This window comes from Hippoglossus stenolepis, chromosome 11 (assembly GCF_022539355.2).
Source record: "Hippoglossus stenolepis isolate QCI-W04-F060 chromosome 11, HSTE1.2, whole genome shotgun sequence".
NCBI lineage: Eukaryota > Metazoa > Chordata > Actinopteri > Pleuronectiformes > Pleuronectidae > Hippoglossus > Hippoglossus stenolepis.
In genome coordinates this window covers 24628647-24648442 of record NC_061493.1, presented here as the reverse complement: position 1 = coordinate 24648442, position 19796 = coordinate 24628647, and the positions used below count along the sequence as shown (strand labels likewise).

The window sequence follows — 19796 nt, the reverse complement described above, 5'->3', positions numbered from 1 at the left end:
ACAATCGTTCATCAGAGCCAAGTGTGAAACATCTGCCAACAGCTGGAGCTCCACCAGAGTTTGGCTCCAGACGGACGTGATGGTGTCGTTCCAGCTGAACGAACTATCTGAGTGCACAGTTAGAGCACAAGCAGAGGAAGTGAAGGTCCTGGTCTCAAACTGAAAGTATCCAAACAGCCATACTGATTTTTAATTGTAATAAAGATATGGCAAAAAATCTGTCAGACGGTTGTTAGTCCAAGACTCTGCCAGGTTTTATTTCAAGTCTAAACTCAAGAGAAACTAAGTTCCAGAAGAGGCAGCAGCTCCTGTGTTCTGTCACCTGCACTTACAGTCTGGTGACTTTAAACAGATATCAAACGTGTGTTTGTGGTGAAACTAAAGGGATCAGCAGGAATCAGGTCATAATGTTTTCAGACACTCATAGTAACCGTATATAAAATATGTAACATGTAAAATATGCATGTGAACTGTTGTTGCTCAACAGTGAAGCAATTTCAAAGATTTAGTCCTCGTCAATCATTTACATCCAAAAACATGAGACAATAAAGGCGAGTGTGAAAAGAGCAGTTATCCTTTAACCTCGCCCTTCTCCCCCCACTGCATTTTTAAAATACTGTGGTCAGGAGGGTGTAGTTACTTTTCTACATGTGGGTTTATTTACAATGTGGTGGGAATACAGTTGTTCCGAGTTTCAGGAACGATGGTTTAAAGTGAAGACTTTAAAACGCTTCAATCTGCTCGTCAGCAGTTACACGAGGATTTGACACGTGTGTTAAGTTACAGGAGACGGTCTCTGTGTGGGTGAGCGAAAAGTACATTTACACTTAAAATTCAGTTTCCTCTCGGACCTCTTTTCTCTTCAACACTGTAAAAACATGAAGTCAAACCATTAAACCAGTCAGAGGGGGGTTAGTGGCTGACAGGAGGCCAGATGTCAGCAGATGTTTGAACAGTTTCCTGCTGAGCTGGACACATCATTAGTTTCACTTGTTCCCGGGAGCGTCCATGTTCATATCAGACACAGATTAACGATAATTCACATGTTCTCGTTCTGACAGACTCTGGTTTGTCTTCAGAACCCGTTTGTTTGTCCTCACACAGCTGCTGAAGGAGAAGCTGATAAACTTCCTGCTGATACTGAACAAACCTATCACGGTTCTTCGCTCCCACTTCTGCTGCAGCCGGTCACACACTGACTCTTTATCCTGAGATACTGAACAGGTGTCCATCAGTCATTCTCTCCATCTGGACCTCGTGTCAGAACCAGGCCAAGAAAATAAATCCATCTCACTGAAAATGTCCCTCATCGCTTCCTGTTGCATCACTGTTTTTTAGTGTTTCCCACAGTCAGAGATTTAAAACCTCACCACTGACACATCTGAACGTGCAGACGATGTGAGGGGAACAAACCAACACAACCAAACGGATGTAATCAATCACTTCATAGACTTTTTATAAACCAGTTACCATAGAAACACAATGTAACACAAATTGCTTTTAAACAAAACACACAAAATAAATTCAGTGAATAGAGGAAATGGTTTGTTGACATCACTTTACTGCCTCAGTGTTAGGGTTATTTATTTAGTTTCACCTGTCTGTTCATTTGACTTTATTCTTTTATTTATTTTATCCTTTCACTATTTTATCTAGTATTTTGTTCCTGTCTCATCAGAACTTTGAATTGAACCAACCTGCATGAAAGGTTTTTTAAATCCAGTTTGTTTGAGTCGTGCTCTAAGACGATGGAGCAGCGACTGTCTCAAGTCACTGAGGAATCAGATGTTGTATCTGCGTCAGAGACATTCTCCTGATTCTGTGATGACTAGAAAAGACGAACCCTGCGGCGTCATGATGTCTCTAACGTTGTGTCCATGTTGTGTCTCTGCTGCAGGACTGGGTGACGGCCACCGACATCAGAGTGACCCTGAACAGGCTCAACACGTTCGGAGACGAGGTCTTCAATGACCCCAAGGTCCTCAAGTCCTACTACTACGCCATCTCTGACTTCGCTGTGGGAGGAAGGTAAAGGAAACACCCGTCTCAGTTTGTTCTGATGTTTCATCTCAAGCTCTCCTTCTCATTTACATGCACGAGAACACGTTTGAGCAGCCTGAGCTTCATGAACCCTGCTCAGACAAAAGAAGAGGGTGAAAGTGGTCCGGGGGTGTCACTGTGTGGTGCGCTCCCTGTGACCGGCACATCAGAAAAACAAGGTTTGGACAGGCGGTACGAGTGTGAAACAGGCTTCTGCTGCGCGGCCTCCGCAGCCGTAATCTGTTTGAAAAGTGGAGCAGATTTCCATTACACAGCCGGCATTCCTGGCATTCCTGGCCAGGAGGCTGGATTACAGCGAGACCGGAATGGGGCGGATCGACCGCCATGACAGGCGGAAGAAAAGGGAAGAGTCCTGCAGCACCTTTCAGAGTTCAACCTTTATTTATCCAAGGAGCTGTTCTCCTCTTGTTAGCTCAACCCTGATTTACCTGGGCGGGACGAGCAGCTCACGTGTCCTCACGTGCACAGTGTTTTACAACGTGACGGACATGAAACTCAGTGTGTTTCTGTGTTGAAAAGACACTGAGAGGAGTGAATTTTGGTTTGAACTTGGTGAACTCTTGTCTTCCAAAGAGTGTCTTGTGTCTGATGACGGATACAGGTGGTCTTGTTTCAGACTGAGGTCAAAGTTCAGCTGTAGACGGTGATTGGTGTTGGTTGAATGTGAGGGTCCAGCTTTCTGCAGCGTTCTGCTCCACTTGCTGTTTGTCAGCCTCCATCAGCCTCTTCCTTCCTAAGTCACTTTTTCCACGGCTCTGTGCCAACAACACCTGATACGATAAGTGAAGGTTCTGCAGAGCAGGTCCCGTCCTGTTGTGAGGGGCTCGCCCCCCGAGGAGGTTTAACCAAACCTTCACTCAGCCACCGAGCGGAAAAACCTCCTCAGACCAAGAATAATATCAACACTGAGCCGTCAGTTTAAACCCTGTCACACACTGATTAGATCATATTCAAACGTCCAGGACATCATCAAAGTCTTTTTACACTAAACCAGACAGAGGTGGAGTTTTTCTGATAATTTACACCGTCTGAGCAGGGAATTGTGGGTGTTGTAGTTTTGAGTTGCACTGTTGTTCAGGTGTAACGGCTGCATTTCTTTGCTCACAGGTGTAAGTGTAATGGCCACGCCAGCGAGTGTGTGAAGAACAGCGGAGGACGGCCGGTGTGCAACTGCAAACACAACACGGAGGGTGACGACTGCAATGTCTGCAAACCGTTCTACAACGACCGTCCGTGGAGGAGAGCGACCGCCGACAACTCCAACGAGTGTCTGCGTAAGTCTGCTGCCGCCAAACTGCACCTACAGCTGCTTTACTGCACCAGCAAGGTTCCTGGACACATGTTCCTGGACACATGTTCCTGGACACATGTTCCTGGACACATGTTCCTGGACACATGTTCCTGGACACATGCTCCTGGACACATGTTCCTGGACACATGTTCCTGGACACATGTTCCTGGACACATGTTCCTGGACACATGCTCCTGGACACATGTTCCTGGACACATGTACCTGGACACATGTTCCTGGACACATGTTCCTGGACACATGTTCCTGGACACACTCACACTCACGTCATCTGTTGGCTTCTCGTGTTTAACACGAACACACGAGTTGAAGTCCGATCTAAATGAAACCTGTCTCTCCCTCTCAGCCTGCGACTGTAACGGGAAGAGCGCAGAGTGTTACTTCGATGCTGAGCTGTACCGAGCCACGGGTCATGGAGGTCACTGCAGAAGCTGCGCCGACAACACCGACGGCCCCAACTGTGAGCGCTGCCTGGACAACTACTACAGAGACCAGAGCAGCAGCCGCTGTTTGCCCTGCGGCTGCAACTCTGTAGGTGAGTCACAACTCGTACTGACTTCAGATCAGGACAGTTCTCTGTTCTGGTCATCAGGCTGGAGAGTCTCTCCACACAGACCTGAGGTCTTTAAAACGAACACACCTCTCTGCTGCCTGCGTCTTCAGCCTTATTCTCATCTCTACTGCAGATACTTCTGTCGCCCACACTACTCCAGAGTTTTAGAACTGCTAACACAAAGAAGTTGGGAAACACAACCTCTTGCTGATTGGGTCTTTGTGGTCACAACTTAACCTTCTATGATTCGTCAGGCTCGTCACATGACCTCCTTCAGGAATGAAGTAGTCTGCCGCCCAGTGTATGTGATGTTCACGTGATATGTGTTGTCAGGCCTCTTAGTGTGGACGGGAATTGAATGTGATATGGAGCGGGCAGAGAGTTTAAATGTAGTAGTGTGGATGAAGCCCCAGTGCATGATGGGACACGAATGCAGCAAAGTCAAATGAACTTGTACAAATGAAGTTTATGTGTCGTTAATGTCCGTCGTGTGCTGAGAACAAGTGTAAAGCTGTGTAGTTGTGAGAAGTTGCAGCAGACGTGACGAGCAGTGAAGAGTGAAACCTCTGGAATGATGGTGTGGTTGTGGTGGAGCCGCAGCAGTGAACTAATGTGAAGCAGCTGCTGCAGCTCTGAACCGACTGTTCACACGCGGGTCAACGTGTGTTTGTGTGTTTTCAGGCTCGGAGTCTCCTCAGTGCGACAACAGAGGAATGTGTGCGTGTAAACCAGGAGTGACGGGAGATAAGTGTGACCGCTGTCAGCCGGGTTACCACAGTCTGACGGAGGCCGGCTGCAGGTACACCTCAGATCACTTCACACATTTGTTTACAGTGTAGATAATACTGTAAAAGAACATGGATGACATGACGGCTCCTATTAGTGAAGCCGAAACATCTGGATCTGCAGGTCACATCGTTTCCTCTCTACAGATGTCTTGAGGCCTGATGTCATTTGAACTCTAACTCTGCTCTCTGAGCGCCCCCTGCTGGCAGAGTCGCCTCCTCACCCCTCTCTCTCTCCCCATGTCAGGCCCTGTTCTTGCTCGCCCTCTGGCAGCACTCAGGAGTGTGACGTCAACACGGGACAGTGTCGCTGCAAAGACAACGTGGAGGGCTTCAGCTGCGACAGGTAACACACACACCTGCAGCGTGTCACAAGGTGTAACCCTAACCCCACTCGTCACTGTTGCCTGTGAGATGTGATCTCACAGGTTTCAGTTGTCGTTTATTTTTACATTTCAGGAGGAAGAGAAGGAAAATTTAAGATGAAAAGAAAGTAGAGAAGGAAATAAATGTTATAACAAAGTGGTGTAAGGTCCCAGGTCTGACCTCTGACCTTTGACTCTGCCGGTGAAAGATTTCCTGCCTCGTGAACGTAAACGTCAGGAGAGCAGCTGGTGGCGTTCGCTCCTCACGTCTGGTCTTCCTGTTTCTTGTCCGTCAGGTGCAAACTGGGTTACTTCAACCTGGATCCCAACAACCCTCAGGGCTGCACGCCGTGCTTCTGCTTCCAGCACTCGTCTGTGTGCGACAGCGCCGAAGGCTTCAGCGTGCACGCCGTCAGCTCCTCCTTCCACAGAGGTAACGCCGCCTGCAGGCCAAAGACAAAATGAACTGGAGTGATGGTCAGAGAGTTTTAAACTGAGTTGGTGTGTGTTTGTGTTTGTGTTTGTGTTTGTGTGTCAGATGACGAACAGTGGACCGGTCAGCAGCGTGATGGGTCAAGTGTCTCTGTCCAGTGGTCTCCCAGCGGACAGGAAATCTCCCTCATCTCAGACGACTACTTCCCCATGTATTTTGTAGCCCCAGGTACACACACACAACACTCACACTCACAACACTACACACACAACACTCACACACACACTCACACACACACACTCACTCACACTCACACAACACTCACACACTCACACACACACACTCACTCACACTCACACAACACTCACACACACTCACTCACTCACCTACACACACACACAACACTCACACACACAACACTCACACACCCACACACACTCACTCACCACACACACACACACAACACTCACACACACAACACTCACAACACTCACAACACTCACTCACACACACACACACACTCACCACACTCACAACACTCACACACACTCACTCACTCACCACACACACACACACACTCACTCACACTCACACAACACTCACACACACACACACACACACACACACTCACTCACTCACTCACTCACACAACACACACACACACACACTCACTCCACTCCACACACTCACTCACTCACACCACTCAACTCTCACACACTCCACTCCTCCTCACACACTCACTCACTCCCCACACTCACTCACTCCATCACTCACTCACACACACTCTCCTCACTCACTCCTCCACTCACTCACTCACTCACACTCACTCACTCCTCACACACTCACACACACTCACACACACTCCCTGACGTGGTGGTTTGTGTGTCACAGAGAACTTCCTGGGGAACCAGATGCTAAGTTACGGACAGAACCTGACTCTGAGTTTCCGGGTCGACCGACGGGACACTCGTCTGTCGGCAGAGGACCTCGTTCTGGAGGGCGCTAATCTGAGAGTGGCCGTTCCCCTGATCGCCCAGGGCAACGCCTACCCCAATGAGAACATGCAGACATACGTGTTCAGGTGAGCTCATCGCTGAGCTGCTGTCAGTCGGACAGGAAGTCAGATGATCTGTAATGTGGTTTTGTTCTGGTTCAGGCTCCATGACAGCACAGATTACCCCTGGAGACCGACCGTCAGTCACTCGGACTTCCAGAAACTTCTTCACAATTTGACGGCCGTCAAGATCCGAGGCACCTACAGTGAACGGAGTACGCACAACTCAATGCACAACTCAACGCACAACTCAACGCACAACAGAACAACAACACACAGTTAATTGTTTATGAACCTGTACCTGCAGGTGCTGGTTACCTTGACGACGTCTCCTTGGTAACAGCGAGGCGGGGCCCAGGTGTGCCGGCCCGCTGGGTGGAGCAGTGCACCTGTCCTCAGGGTTACCAGGGTCAACACTGTGAGCAGTGCACTCTGGGATACCGCCGCGCCCTTCCAGAGCTCGGCGCCTTCAGCTCCTGTGAACCCTGCAACTGTAACGGGCACAGCGACGCCTGTGACCCCGCCACAGGTAACACGGGTTTACCTGGTTTATCTGGTTTACCTGGTTTATCTGGTTTATCTGGTTTATCTGGTTTACCTGGTTTATCTGGTTTATCTGGTTTATCTGGTTTACCTGGTTTATCTGGTTTAACTTGTCTTGTCTGGTTTACCTGGTTTATCTGGTTTACCTGGTTTACCTGGTTTAACTTGTCTTGTCTGTCCATGTGTCAGGAGCGTGCGCCTGTCTGCACAACACGGCCGGTTTGAGCTGTGAGCGCTGTAAAGACGGCTTCTATGGCGAAGCCACCCAGGGGACGACAGATGACTGCCAGCCGTGTCCCTGCCCCGCCGGAGCCACCTGCGCCGTTGTTCCCAAAACCAGAGAGGTGGTCTGCACCAACTGTCCCGCCGGAACCACAGGTAATCACACTGCACCTGCACAGACTCCGATTACGTCCAGATTATTACGTGTCCTTGTCTTTTGACGACGCCTGTCTGCAGGTAAGCGCTGCGAGCTCTGCGACGACGGTTTCTTCGGAGACCCGCTGGGCCAGAACGGCCCGGTTCGAGCCTGCCGAGCCTGCAAGTGCAGCGACAACATCGACCCCAACGCCGTCGGCAACTGCAACCGCGAAACCGGAGAATGCCTGAAGTGCATCTACAACACCGATGGCTTCTTCTGCGACCGCTGCAAGGAGGGTTTCTATGGCAACGCCCTGGCCACCAACCCCACGGACAAGTGCAAACGTAAGAGGAATCCTTTAATGATTGAATATTGTCAATAATTTATCATCGAAACATGTTTAATAATGTAATTAATAAGTGACAATGATTATTAAGAAACAGTTTATTTATTAACACGCCAACGAACCTGGTAACCGATAGCAACCGGGTGCAGCGTCAGCCATAGACAAGTGAAAGTGGTGATGAGAGGAGGTGGATGAATGTGATCATAGGGATAAAAAATATCTTCAACGATCAGAATCCTGATCAGGTTATCGATTATCAGCCGGCTCAGTGTGTGTGTGTGTTGTCCTCAGCCTGCTCCTGTTCTGCGTTCGGGACGGTGGGTCGACAGACCAGCTGCTCTCAGGTCACCGGTCAATGTCCGTGTCTCTCTAACGTCGCCGAGCGTGACTGCAGCGCCTGCGAGCCCGGCTTCTTCAACCTGCAGAGCTCCAGCGGCTGCGAGCGGTCAGATCACACAAACTAATCCAGATTATTTTTGATATTTTAAGGTGCTTATTTTTCTCCCTCAATGTTTCTGAGTGTTTAAATTGTCTGTGTCCGCAGGTGTAACTGTAACCCGATTGGCTCCACCAACGGTCAGTGTGACATCGCCACAGGCCAGTGCGAGTGTCAGCCCGGCATCACAGGGCTGCACTGCGAGCGCTGCGAGGTCGACTTCTTCGGCTTCAGCTCGTCCGGTTGCAAACGTAAGGATGTTGTTTTGCTGGTGTCGCCGCTTTTTCTCTTAAATTTGTCACTTTAATCTCAGAGAAATTCTTTCACATGTATTTTACAATTTGGTTCCTGGATTCTGTCGTGTGGATGAATATGCTCCAGTTGTGTCTGACGTGTGTCTGACGTGTGACCTGCAGCATGTGACTGCGACCCTGAGGGCTCTCAGTCGGGTCAGTGTAAAGAGGACGGACGCTGCGAGTGTCGTCCGGGCTTCGTTGGAGCTCGATGTGACATGTGTGAGGAGAATTACTTCTACAACCGCTCGGTGCCGGGCTGCCAGCAGTGTCCTTCCTGCTATAGTCTGGTCAGAGACAAGGTGAGGACGGCGGTGCACGTACGGCCACAATTGTCAGAGCACCGCTGTGTGTGTGTGTGTTTGTGTTGTTTTAACATGGACAAGGGGTATTTGTGTGTCTCCAGGTGAACCAGCAGAGGCAGAAGCTTCACGACTTGCAGACTCTGATCGATAACCTCGGCTCAGGTCAGGAGACGGTCAGCGACAAGGCGTTTGAGGACCGACTGAAGGAGGCAGAGCGAGCCATCATGGATCTGCTGGACGAGGCTCAGACCAGCAAAGGTAACACACATGGCTCTAAGTTAATGGAACTACAGTTCCCAGGATGCTTCAGGGGTTGTAGAGACTGAATTGACGGGGATCAGCTTTACTGATCTTAGCATCACGGCAGCTGCTGCTGCTCCAGAACTGTGACCTCTCCTAACGTCTGTGACCTCTGACCCCTCAGGCGTGGACAGAGGTCTGCTGGATCGACTGAACACCATCAACAATACTCTGACCACTCAGTGGAACCGACTGCAGAACATCCGCAGCACGGTGGACGACACCGGCGCTCAGGCTGACCGCGCCCGCGGCCGAGTCCGAGACGCAGAGAACCTGATTGACCGAGCCCGGCAGGAGCTGGACAAGGCCAGGGACGCCGTCAGCAAAGTGGTGAGTGAGGGCGCTGTTGTCGCGGCAACTGTTACACACCTAAGAGCTTGTCAGCAGAGACTGACTTGATGTCGTCCACAGGACATCAAACCGCCCGGCGGCGCCGGAGAGCCCAACAACATGACGCTGCTCGCTGAGGAGGCACGTAGACTCGCCGAGAAGTAAGAACGCCACCTACAGTCGCCTCACACACACACACACACACACACACACACACACACACACACACACACACACACACACACACACACACACACACACACACGTCTTCAGCACATTAGTAGAGTGCACTGACATCTGTGTTTTTCTGCAGGCACAAGATGGACGCTGATCAGATCGAGAAGATCGCCAAAGACGCCAACGACACGTCTACGAAGGCGTACAACCTGTTGCTGAAGACTCTGGACGGAGAGAGCAAGACGAGCCAGGAAGTTGACGAGCTCAACAAGAAGTGAGTCATACCTGATCCGTCGTTGGGTTACCTCTGACAGGAAGTGGTTACCTCTGACAGGAAGTGGTTACCTCTGACAGGAAGTGGTTACCTCTGACAGGAAGTGGTTACCTCTGACAGGAAGTGGTTACCTCTGACAGGAAGTGGTTACCTCTGGTTATTGGTCACGTTACCTCTAATAACATAATTTAAGCCTTTACTCCTTCTTCCAATTTGAGACTTCAACCGAGTGTGTAATGGTCACATGATGTCATCATGGCGTCATTTTCCACAAAATACAATCAACCTTCTCTCGGCGGTTCAGGTACAACGAGGCAAAGGAGCTGGCGAAGAATCTGGAGAAACAGGCCAACAAGGTTCAGGCCGAGGCCGAGGACGCCGGAAACAAGGCCCTGAAGATCTTCGCCAACCTAACCAGCCTCCCGCCCTTCGACACCAAGGCTCTGGAGGTGAGCGCCGGCATCGAACACGTTTGTGCCTCGTTTTTGTCTCGTGGCTTCGCTTCTTATTCTCGGTCGTTGTGTTTCAGGATGAAGCTACAAAGATCAAGAAGGAGGCGTCGGACCTGGACAAGCTGATCGATAAGACGGAGAAGGAGTACAACGACCTGAGAGACGACCTGAAGGCCAAGGAGCAGGAAGTCCGCAAACTGCTGGAGAAAGGGAAGAGTGAGCAGCAGGTCGGTTTCCATGACGACAGGACACAGCCATTTTCATAATGAACAGAACTTCTTTCACACAGATCTCTTACTTTGTACAACTGTTGTGATCCATAAAGTTTTTATCGTCCAGTCAGACGCTGTGAACCGTTCACTCTTTACATGTGTGAAGTTCACCAGGATCTAAAATCCTCTCACTCATGACTCCTCCTCTTCTTCAGTCGCCATGACAACCACTTCGACTGCTTTTAACATGCACAGTTCACGTGCGCACAGAACTCACATACACATACATCTGCTCTGATTTGACTTCATCTCTGGATTGAAATGTACATTATTATTATTATTATAATAATATACTATTATCAATTTAAAAAGTCACAGCGACAGTAAAAATATATTTTACACTAATATGTAAATTTGTCATTCGTTACACCACGAGACATTTCCACTTCCTGTTTCTCTTCCACAGACCGCAGATCAGCTGTTGGCTCGGGCTGACGCCGCCAAAGCTCTGGCTGAGGAGGCGGCGAGGAAGGGTCAGTCCACGTATAGAGAGGCAGAGGGAATCCTGAACGACCTCCGAGGTACGTCTGTCTGTCTGTCTGTGTGTCTCTCTGTCTGTCTCTCTGTCTCTCTGTCTGTCTGTCTGTTTGTCTGTCTGTCTGTCTGTCTGTCTGTCTGTCTGTCTGTCATCTCTCATTAATGTCCCTTAATTAACACATGTTTAATGTTTGGGTTTATTTTTTACTTTCACTTTATGTCTTAAAGGGGACATATCATGCAAATTCCACTTTGTTAGTGCTTCTACAGGTTAATGAGGGTATCTGGCTCATGTCTACCAACCCAAACACTCTGGGGAAAAACACTCGCGCGTTTTGTTATAGTTCCTCTAAGTCAGAAACGTCATGCTTGAGCGACTCGATTGAGCTTCCTGGGTATTGTGTCGTAACAAGGAACTGGAAGTCTCCCTACATGGTCTTGGCCACCCCCACCTCATCCCCCCGTCCCCCACACTCGTTCCGCCGGGAGTACACCGGGCGCGGAAGTGCAGCTGCGAGGCAGCGCAGCGCCGTTCTCCAGCGCGCAGCCGCCTGGCTGTTCACACGGGACGAGCATTTCTCCGCTGGTCAGCCCCATAGACTGTACATATAAGGTCAGCCCGCGATTCTGCTTTCTCCGCTTGTTGCTGTACCCGTTGAATGGGGGTTCGGGGTAAATGATGGTCTTCATAGCCCCCCTCTCTTTCTCTCTCTGTCTGTCTGCTTGTGTGCTTGTGTGGGGGGCAGAGGGGGACATTTAATTATGTGATTGGGAAAATTAAAACTCCAGGACAACAAGGGAATACAAAGTATGGGATGCATATTTGATAATTTATATCAGATAAAATATGTAATTTATATCGTTTAAAATCATGGGGGAGAGGGGGAGGGGGAGCTGGCTCATTAGCATTTAAAGGAACAGGCAGTCAAAACAGGTCGCTCTGTGGAGGGCTGTTTTATACAGAGGTAAAAGGAGCTGTTTTATATGATCCTTGTGGTATTTTGACCAAAGTATGTTACAGACATTTCATTAAGACCCCAAGGAACCACATCAACTTGTGGTCAAATGGGCATGCTATGCCCCCTTTAAGACATCAAAGTCTGTAATAATGAATCAAACTGTGAAAGAGGACAGTTTGTAGGAAGCATCATGATCTCACATCCTCTTCTTCTCCTGCAGACTTCGACAAGAGGGTCAACGACAACAAGACCGCTGCTGAGGACGCCATGAAGAAGATCCCCGCCATCAATGCCACCATCATGGCCGCTAACGAGAAGACCAGGCAGGCGGAGTCGGCCCTCGGCAACGCCGCCGCCGACGCACGAGAGGCCAAGAACAAGGCGGAGGAGGCCGAGAGGATCGCCAGCAACGTGCAGAAGGTAAACGAGCTGAGGGAAACCACGACTATCGGCTCCTGTCTTAATTTCAAACTCTAACGTTGACATGTCTGCGCTCAGGGCTCCGCCAAGACCAAGCAGGACGCAGAGAAGGCGTTCCAGGACACCAACAAGCTGGACGCCGAGGTCGACAACATGATGGATGAACTGAGCGCTGCTGAACAGGAGCTCGCCAGGAAGAAGGCCGAGGCCGACCAGGACATGATGATGGCAGGAATGGTATGAGGCGCTTCCCGCGCTGATTCACACACTGAATGTATAAATATAAAACCTGCTTTCTGTCCTGTAGGCGTCCAACAACGCCAAGGAGGCAGAGGACAACGCCCGAAAGGCCAAGGGCGCCGTGAAGACGGTCCTGAGCACCATCACCGCCCTGCTGGATCAGCTGGGTGAGAACCGAGCAATGTCCTCACACGTCGCGTTTAGCTCCGTTCACGTAATCTTGAATTAAAAATGACAACACGGCCGAGTCTGTACGAGCCGGACGTCATTTCCCACGGGAAACAGGAAGTCTGGAGTTTTCAGGAGCAACTAAAGCTGCTTTCAGACACTGAACTCAGATCTTCAGTAGATGATTCTCTGTTTTTACCTGGAGATCAAATACGATTCAGGCCATCGAGTCATAGAAGAATCTGATCTAATCTGATGTGATCTGATCTGATCTAATCTGATCTGATCTAATATAATCTGATCTAATATAATCTAATCTGATCTAATCTAATCTAATCTGATCTGATCTAATCTAATATAATCTGATCTAATATAATCTGATCTGATCTAATCTGATCTAACACCTTAATCTAGTCAGACAACGAAACTTTTCGCTGAAGCTGAGAAATTTTTTAGAAACAGAAATTAACTCAAAATAAAAACTCTTCCAGTTGAATCGTCTTTAGCTTCAGTCGCCATGACAACAAAAGTCAACCTAGAAATTTTAATTTGAAAAAACTGCTTCTGATTGGTTCGTTCTCTCGCAGGAAACATCGACAAGGTCGACCTGAGCAAACTGAACCAAATTGATGAGTCGTTGAAGAGGGCCAAGGGCAAGATGGCCGACAGCGACCTGGACAGGAAGCTGACAGAACTTAACGACGTGGCGCGGACCCAGGAGGAGATGATCACTGATTACGACAGGCAGATCCGCGAGATCCGCGCCGACATCACCAACCTCAACGACATCAAGAACACGTTACCTGACGGCTGCTTCAACACGCCATCTCTGGAGAGGCCGTAACCCTGCCCCACCGCCCCCCCGACTCCCGCCCCTTCACAGCTAACACGCCGGCGAACACGCCGACTTTTACCAAAACAGTTTTTAAACGTCTTGTTTTCAGATTCTCGTCTGTGATTTTCTTTTACAAGAGCGAAAAGAATCGTTCAAACCACGTTCACGGTTTTTATTGAGAGAAGCAGCTGATTCTGTTTTGTCTTTAGGGTTTTTTTTAGTTTTTATTCCTCGAGACGCAGTAACGTGAAGAAGGAACTCAGCGGCGGAGAGGAGCTGAGCAGAGGTGGAAAAACCTCGTAGAAAAACCAGAACCACCATCCCGACGTGACTGCACCACGAGAGGAAGTTCCACCGACGCAGGAACGACGACGCGTGTTCCTGGCGCCTCGAGGAACGTTCGCTCGATGTTTTGTTTTTCTGTTTTTCATCACAACAGCTTCGTCAGTTTGAGTTTCACAGAGTTCAGCTGAACGTTCTCACCAAACCACAGTGAAGGAATCCTCGGACACAGGCGCTCACTGTGTCTCCACTTGCAGCGGGTCGGCGTTGTTGTGTGTTTGTAGTTGTTGTTGTCGTCGTTGTGTTGTCGTCGTTCCTGCTCTGCTGGAGCTCGTGAAGCCTGAAGTCACAACGAGTGATTTTGCAAAGTAAGAGTGTTTTGTTCCCACAACATGTGAGAAAATGAGCTACAAAATATAAGATTATATTCTGCACAAGACGCCCTCTAGTGGAAAAACGACAGCTTCTGTCATCGTGTGAGACGCTGTGTTTTTATCCAGATGCATCATGGGAGAGAGATGTTAATGAAACTTTGTTGTAGCGTTGTGAACACGTGCACTCGATGACGAAGCGTCTTTCAGGGTTTCTGCGTCTCACCGCGGTCGAACACATTTCACGTCCTGATGTTTTACTTTCACCGTCTGTCGCTGCTTTTCACTCATTAACAACCTCCAGGCTTAAATCCAACACTATGCAACTTTGTACATTTTGCGTAGCGAGAATTTTATCTGATACACTGGTGCTAATAATTATTTCAAATGTTATATTTTTGTGTGAATGTTTTTTATTAAGACGTAGAGTGAGACTTTGTTATTTGTGTAAATATATGATGCTTCAATGATTCAGGCTGATTGTTAAGAAATAAAAGTCCAACATGGAAACAGCCACAATCAATCAATGAAACCTCCTGGTGAAATATATCGACTCTATGATAACGACGTCTGTGGTATGTTATTATTATCGTGTATACAAGCGATGCTAACGTGTCATTTGTCTGTTATTGATTTTGTTTTTTCACGCCTTCATTCAACCTAACTGAATATTATTGTTTTTTTGAACTTTGACCTTTTTACCAATCAGGATGTGTTTTTGTAAAGTGGGCGTGGCCTGCCTCACAAGTCATGTGATAAGCTCGGTCACATGTCGCTACAGTAGTTACCCGTTTTAACGAGTGTTTTGTGCCTTAATATAAAGTTAGGTTATAATCACGGTTCCAGAGCAGAACGCCACTTTTTATTTCACAGGAAATGTCCTCATCGTCCTCGCTCCTTCACGCCGTCTCCTCGTGTCGGCACTGAAGCAGGTTTCTTTAAATCAGGTCGTATCATTGACAGAAACAGCTTCTAGTTGAAAGTCTCTGCAGCAGCTTGTGCAGGTGAACAGATGTTAAACGTTAAGTGGTTGATCGTCTGTTCGTCTCTTCAGTCAAATGTTCGCTGAGCGTCAACAGTCATCAGCCGATCTGCAGTTTTTTCATTTCTCCCTCCATCCACACGGCGTCCGTCGGGTGTGCAGCACAAACAGACACGATGTATAAACAGTATTTTAAGTTATAATGTACAAGTTATTTGTGTTGTAACCTGTAGATGGCGATGCGTGTGCTGCACAGACTGCGGGCCGCCTCCGTGTCACGTCTGTTTCCTGTCATGTGACGCCATGTGTCTGCCCTGTGACGACCTGAGTGACCCTGTTTGTCCCCATGTGCCTGTAAATCCAAACGTAACATTTCAATAATAAAAGATTACTACAGGAACAGCACGTGCACGTGTACTGTTTGTAGCATGTCGTCCTGCTGCCCCCTGCTGGTCACATCTCTCTACATGCAGCTTTAAATCATCGTGTGACAACAGATTCTGTCCAACTGAAGAAATTAAGATTTCAGAGTACGTCCACTAGGGGGCAGATTAGGACCAGAAACAACATGTCTTACTTACGTGTGAGTAAATTAGTCTTTTTCTCAATAGACAAATGATTTTAAATTACCATTATTTATATGCAAAACCTTTATGTATATATATGTACTTTATTTATACAGCACCCTAAAAAAAAAGATGACAAAAACAAGAAAACAAAGACGAGACGCAAATAAATAAAATGTCATTTAAGATCAGAGACAACAGATAAAATAAAACATCATTTATAAGTCATGACGAAAGATAAAAGCAACTAATTTAAATTTTCTTTAAAGAATTTTACAAGAGACAAATAATAAACATTAAAATTTGATAAAATATTTAGTTTTTGCTTTTGGATCAAAACATGTAGAGATACTTTTATTGTCTCTCAGTTAGTTACTTTGTGTAATGTGTAAAATATATAATTTCATATAAATCAAGTTATTTTTCCATGTAATTGTGTTCTATATAGTTTTTAATTAGGAAATAACATATATATATATATATAGTATCTTAACACTATATAAAACATGACGGAGTGAAAAGTATAAAATGTATTAAAAAAATTTAAAATAGTTTTGATCCGTTTGTTTTCATCTTTTATAAACTGAACAAAACAATTTTATTTTCCTGTATCGATGCACAATATTTATTTATTTTTTAATGATTTCATTATTATCTCTTTATTTAAATTTGAATGTTTCCTGCAGAGAACAGCAGGTGGCGTCAGAGTCCTGATGTTTATTAGATGAATTTGTCTTTTAATCTCATAAAATATAAATCAGATGTTTTAATTAAAGGCAACAACAAGTCAAAAATAATGAGGGTTAGGGTTAGAAACGGACCCTGAAGCATCTTCAGGGTCCTTCAGGGTCCTCAGGGGCCTTAGAGTCCTTCAGGATCATCAGGGGTCCTCAGGGGCTTCAGGGTCCTCAGGGGTCTTCAGGGGTCCTCAGGGTCCTTCAGGGTCTTCAGGGTCCTCAGGGTCTTCAGGGTCCTCAGGGGCCTTCAGGGTCCTTCAGGGGCCTTCAGGGGTCCTCAGGGGTCTTCAGGGTCCTCAGGGCCTTCAGGGTCCTCAGGGTCCTTCAGGGTCCCTCAGGGGTCTTTAGGGGCCTTCGGGGGCCTTCAGGGTCTTCAGGGGTCCTCGGGGTCTTTAGGGGCCTTCAGGGGTCCTCAGGGTCCTTCAGGGGTCCTCAGGGGTCTTCAGGAGTCCTCAGGGTCCTCAGGGTCCTTCAGGGGTCCTCAGGGGTCTTCAGGAGTCCTCAGGGTCCTCAGGGTCCTTCAGGGGTCCTCAGGGTCCTTCAGGGGTCCTCAGGGGTCCTCAGGGTCCTTCAGGGTCCTTCAGGGGCCCTCAGGGGCCTTCAGGGTCCTTCAGGGGCCTTCAGGAGTCCTCAGGGTCCTCAGGGTCCTTCAGGGGCCCTTAGGTCAGAGACGTTATTTTATTGATTAAATCAGTTTTTATTTGAATGCGCGCCCTCGTGCCTCTCCTCACGCGGGAGCGCGGCCGGTGTCAGGCACGTGCCCGGGGCTGTGTGGAGTGGGCTCGCGGGGCCGAGCAGCCGGAGACGCGCTCACGGGGCCGCGCTCTCTTCCAGCGGCTCTCTCGGACTCTCCAGCGGCTCCAGGGCGAACTGTTCCCGGCAGGAAGGACAGCGGCTCCCCGCCTCTCCAGGACGCCGGTTGTTGGAAGTGTTGCCCCGCAAGACCACCGGGAGAGCGGAACCATGAGGCGGAGCGAGCCGGGCTGCCGGACCTCTGCTAACGGCTAGCTCACAGCCCCCGGACGGTCAAAGTGTCCATGGCCGGTTAAAGAGCGACTTTCTCCGCTTTGGAAACTCTTCTTCTCTCGGTTCTTCTCTCGGTTCTTCTCTCGGTTCTTCTCCCGGTTCTTCTCTTCACTTTCGGGAGATTCTGTTCAACAACAACTCGCTGTTTTCCGAGTGGATATGGAGACGGACTCGGTGGCGGGCGACGTGGAGCCTGTGCTCGGCGGACTGAGCCTCCTGGACCCGCTGGTGGACCGGATCCTGGCGGACACGGTGTCCCAGCAGCAGGGCTGGCTCCGGGTCTACGGTAAGAGAAGCGCACGGGGGCCGGTGCTGAGGCCGCCGACACCGGCAGGGTTCAGTGGAGGGGTTCGGGTTAATGTGGAGGGAGTTGACCGTCCGGAGAGCCAGGTACCAGCCGCGGGCCAGGGCCGAGGTCATGGCGGCCACCGGCCTGAACCCGGAGCTGCTGCCGGAGCTCAGGCTCTGTTCCTCGGACATGTTCTCTGCTCACACCGGCAGGAAGTTCCTCCAGGTCCTGTCAGAGGTCAGAGGTCACGGGGTGGGAAAGGCTCCACTGAGTAAAACACATCGGTGTGATTGTTAAGTTAAGTTTCATTCATTTAAGTTAAGTTTCATTAAAGGCACTTTAATGTTAATTAACATTAAAGTGAATCAAATAACTTGAAACCAGGTTTTAAATTTTAATGAAAGATGATTGTGGTCACTTTAAAATCTGAATGTTTAAAACCCATTCAGCAATGTCCCACAGTAACATCCACTGAAATAAAACTCTTAACTTCAACATGAAAAGTCAGGAATGATTAAAATATTGTCAATCTAAACTTGAATCCTTTAAACGATGGACATTAAAACCACTTAATATAGTTTTATCCATTAGATTAACCCACATGTGGAACTAACCCCAGATTTTCTCTTAAATCACAGAAATAGGTCATTTAAGGGGAAACTGTAATGTTAATGTAATGACATATTAGGTGCTATTCAATATCTAGGATTGAGCCTAGAATGTATAGAACAGTTTTATTTATTAAGATAAAGTTTTCATCCCAGCAAACAAACACTGATCAGCTGATTTCTATACACACAAATCAGTCGAGCGGTAAAATAACAGCTTCATCAAAAAACGAGAGTTTATAAAGTAAATCTAACTGAGTTTATTAATGTAGGTTTGTTCAGTTAACTTCCTGTTGACTCATGAGTTGTTCTGATGTGACATATATTTAACGTTCAGGTTGACAGAGCAGTGCAGACAATATTGTCAAAGGGTTGAAATCAATGAGTAGTTGATTTAAACGTTGTTTGTTCCCACGCACCCTAAACGCAGCACTGGTGTCCATGGAAACAAGACTGTGTACATGTTTGACCTCCTGCTGTCGGCAGAGTGTGATGTCAGCAGCCAGTTTGTGCTGATGACCTCACCCATCAGGCAGCGCTGCCACCCTCACGCCTCACACACTTTCAACAATGGGCGCAGCCGCCCGCTGCCTTCAGGTCCACCTCGCTGTCGGTCCCTCGTTTAGCTCGTTAGCTCATAGACTCAGGGAGGTCGGCTGACGATGAGGTCATCAGGTCGACGATGAGGTCAGCGGCTGACGATGAGGTCATCGGCTGACGATGAGGTCAGCGGCTGACGATGAGGTCAGCGGCTGACGATGAGGTCATCAGGTCGACTTCACAAACACAAGGCTGAAACACGGATGTACACACGACCGTTCAGAGTCCTCACATGGATGAGTCATGTTATTGTCACGTGTCTGAGTCGTGTTGCATCGTCTCAGTGACGAGCTGAAGTTTGTTTTGTTTGTAGATCATTTTAAAATGTGACGTAGAGTAAAGATGTCTCTGCCCTGGTGACGCCCAGGAACCAGTTACGTTGGTAGGTTTTCTGTCCATTCTCATGAACACGATATCTAATCACCGCCTGGAGGGAATCTATTCAAACTCAGCACAAATGTTCACCAAGATGAACTGATTAGATTTAGGTGGTCAAAGGTCACAGTGACCTCATATTATTATTGTTAGTATCTGCTCTGGTTGGCGGAGGAATACGACCACAGGACGGTGATTCTAGTTCCAGTTTG

The 19796-nt window shown here is 48.2% G+C and overlaps 2 protein-coding genes across 2 annotated transcripts in view; both read left to right on the top strand.

Annotated features, from left to right (window-relative positions):
- Window positions 1-15783, top strand: part of lamc1 (laminin, gamma 1) — a 37065-nt gene extending 21282 nt beyond the window's left edge. Inside the window, exons 3-28 of the mRNA XM_047341893.1 lie at window positions 1898-2028; window positions 3169-3335; window positions 3717-3905; window positions 4605-4722; window positions 4956-5054; window positions 5370-5506; window positions 5612-5734; window positions 6398-6587; window positions 6663-6775; window positions 6868-7089; window positions 7293-7481; window positions 7563-7808; window positions 8102-8255; window positions 8355-8497; window positions 8663-8841; window positions 8946-9102; window positions 9269-9474; window positions 9556-9635; window positions 9788-9925; window positions 10230-10374; window positions 10455-10604; window positions 11056-11170; window positions 12306-12505; window positions 12584-12742; window positions 12813-12912; window positions 13501-15783. Coding sequence (XP_047197849.1) covers window positions 1898-2028; window positions 3169-3335; window positions 3717-3905; window positions 4605-4722; window positions 4956-5054; window positions 5370-5506; window positions 5612-5734; window positions 6398-6587; window positions 6663-6775; window positions 6868-7089; window positions 7293-7481; window positions 7563-7808; window positions 8102-8255; window positions 8355-8497; window positions 8663-8841; window positions 8946-9102; window positions 9269-9474; window positions 9556-9635; window positions 9788-9925; window positions 10230-10374; window positions 10455-10604; window positions 11056-11170; window positions 12306-12505; window positions 12584-12742; window positions 12813-12912; window positions 13501-13757 — 4107 coding nt within the window. The 3' untranslated portion in view covers window positions 13758-15783. The remainder of the gene's footprint in view (window positions 1-1897; window positions 2029-3168; window positions 3336-3716; window positions 3906-4604; window positions 4723-4955; window positions 5055-5369; window positions 5507-5611; window positions 5735-6397; window positions 6588-6662; window positions 6776-6867; window positions 7090-7292; window positions 7482-7562; window positions 7809-8101; window positions 8256-8354; window positions 8498-8662; window positions 8842-8945; window positions 9103-9268; window positions 9475-9555; window positions 9636-9787; window positions 9926-10229; window positions 10375-10454; window positions 10605-11055; window positions 11171-12305; window positions 12506-12583; window positions 12743-12812; window positions 12913-13500) is intronic.
- Window positions 15784-17470: 1687 nt separating this feature from the next.
- rasal2 (RAS protein activator like 2) overlaps window positions 17471-19796 on the top strand; it is a 45555-nt gene continuing 43229 nt past the window's right edge. The window contains exon 1 of the mRNA XM_047341993.1: window positions 17471-17998. Coding sequence (XP_047197949.1) covers window positions 17872-17998 — 127 coding nt within the window. The 5' untranslated portion in view covers window positions 17471-17871. The remainder of the gene's footprint in view (window positions 17999-19796) is intronic.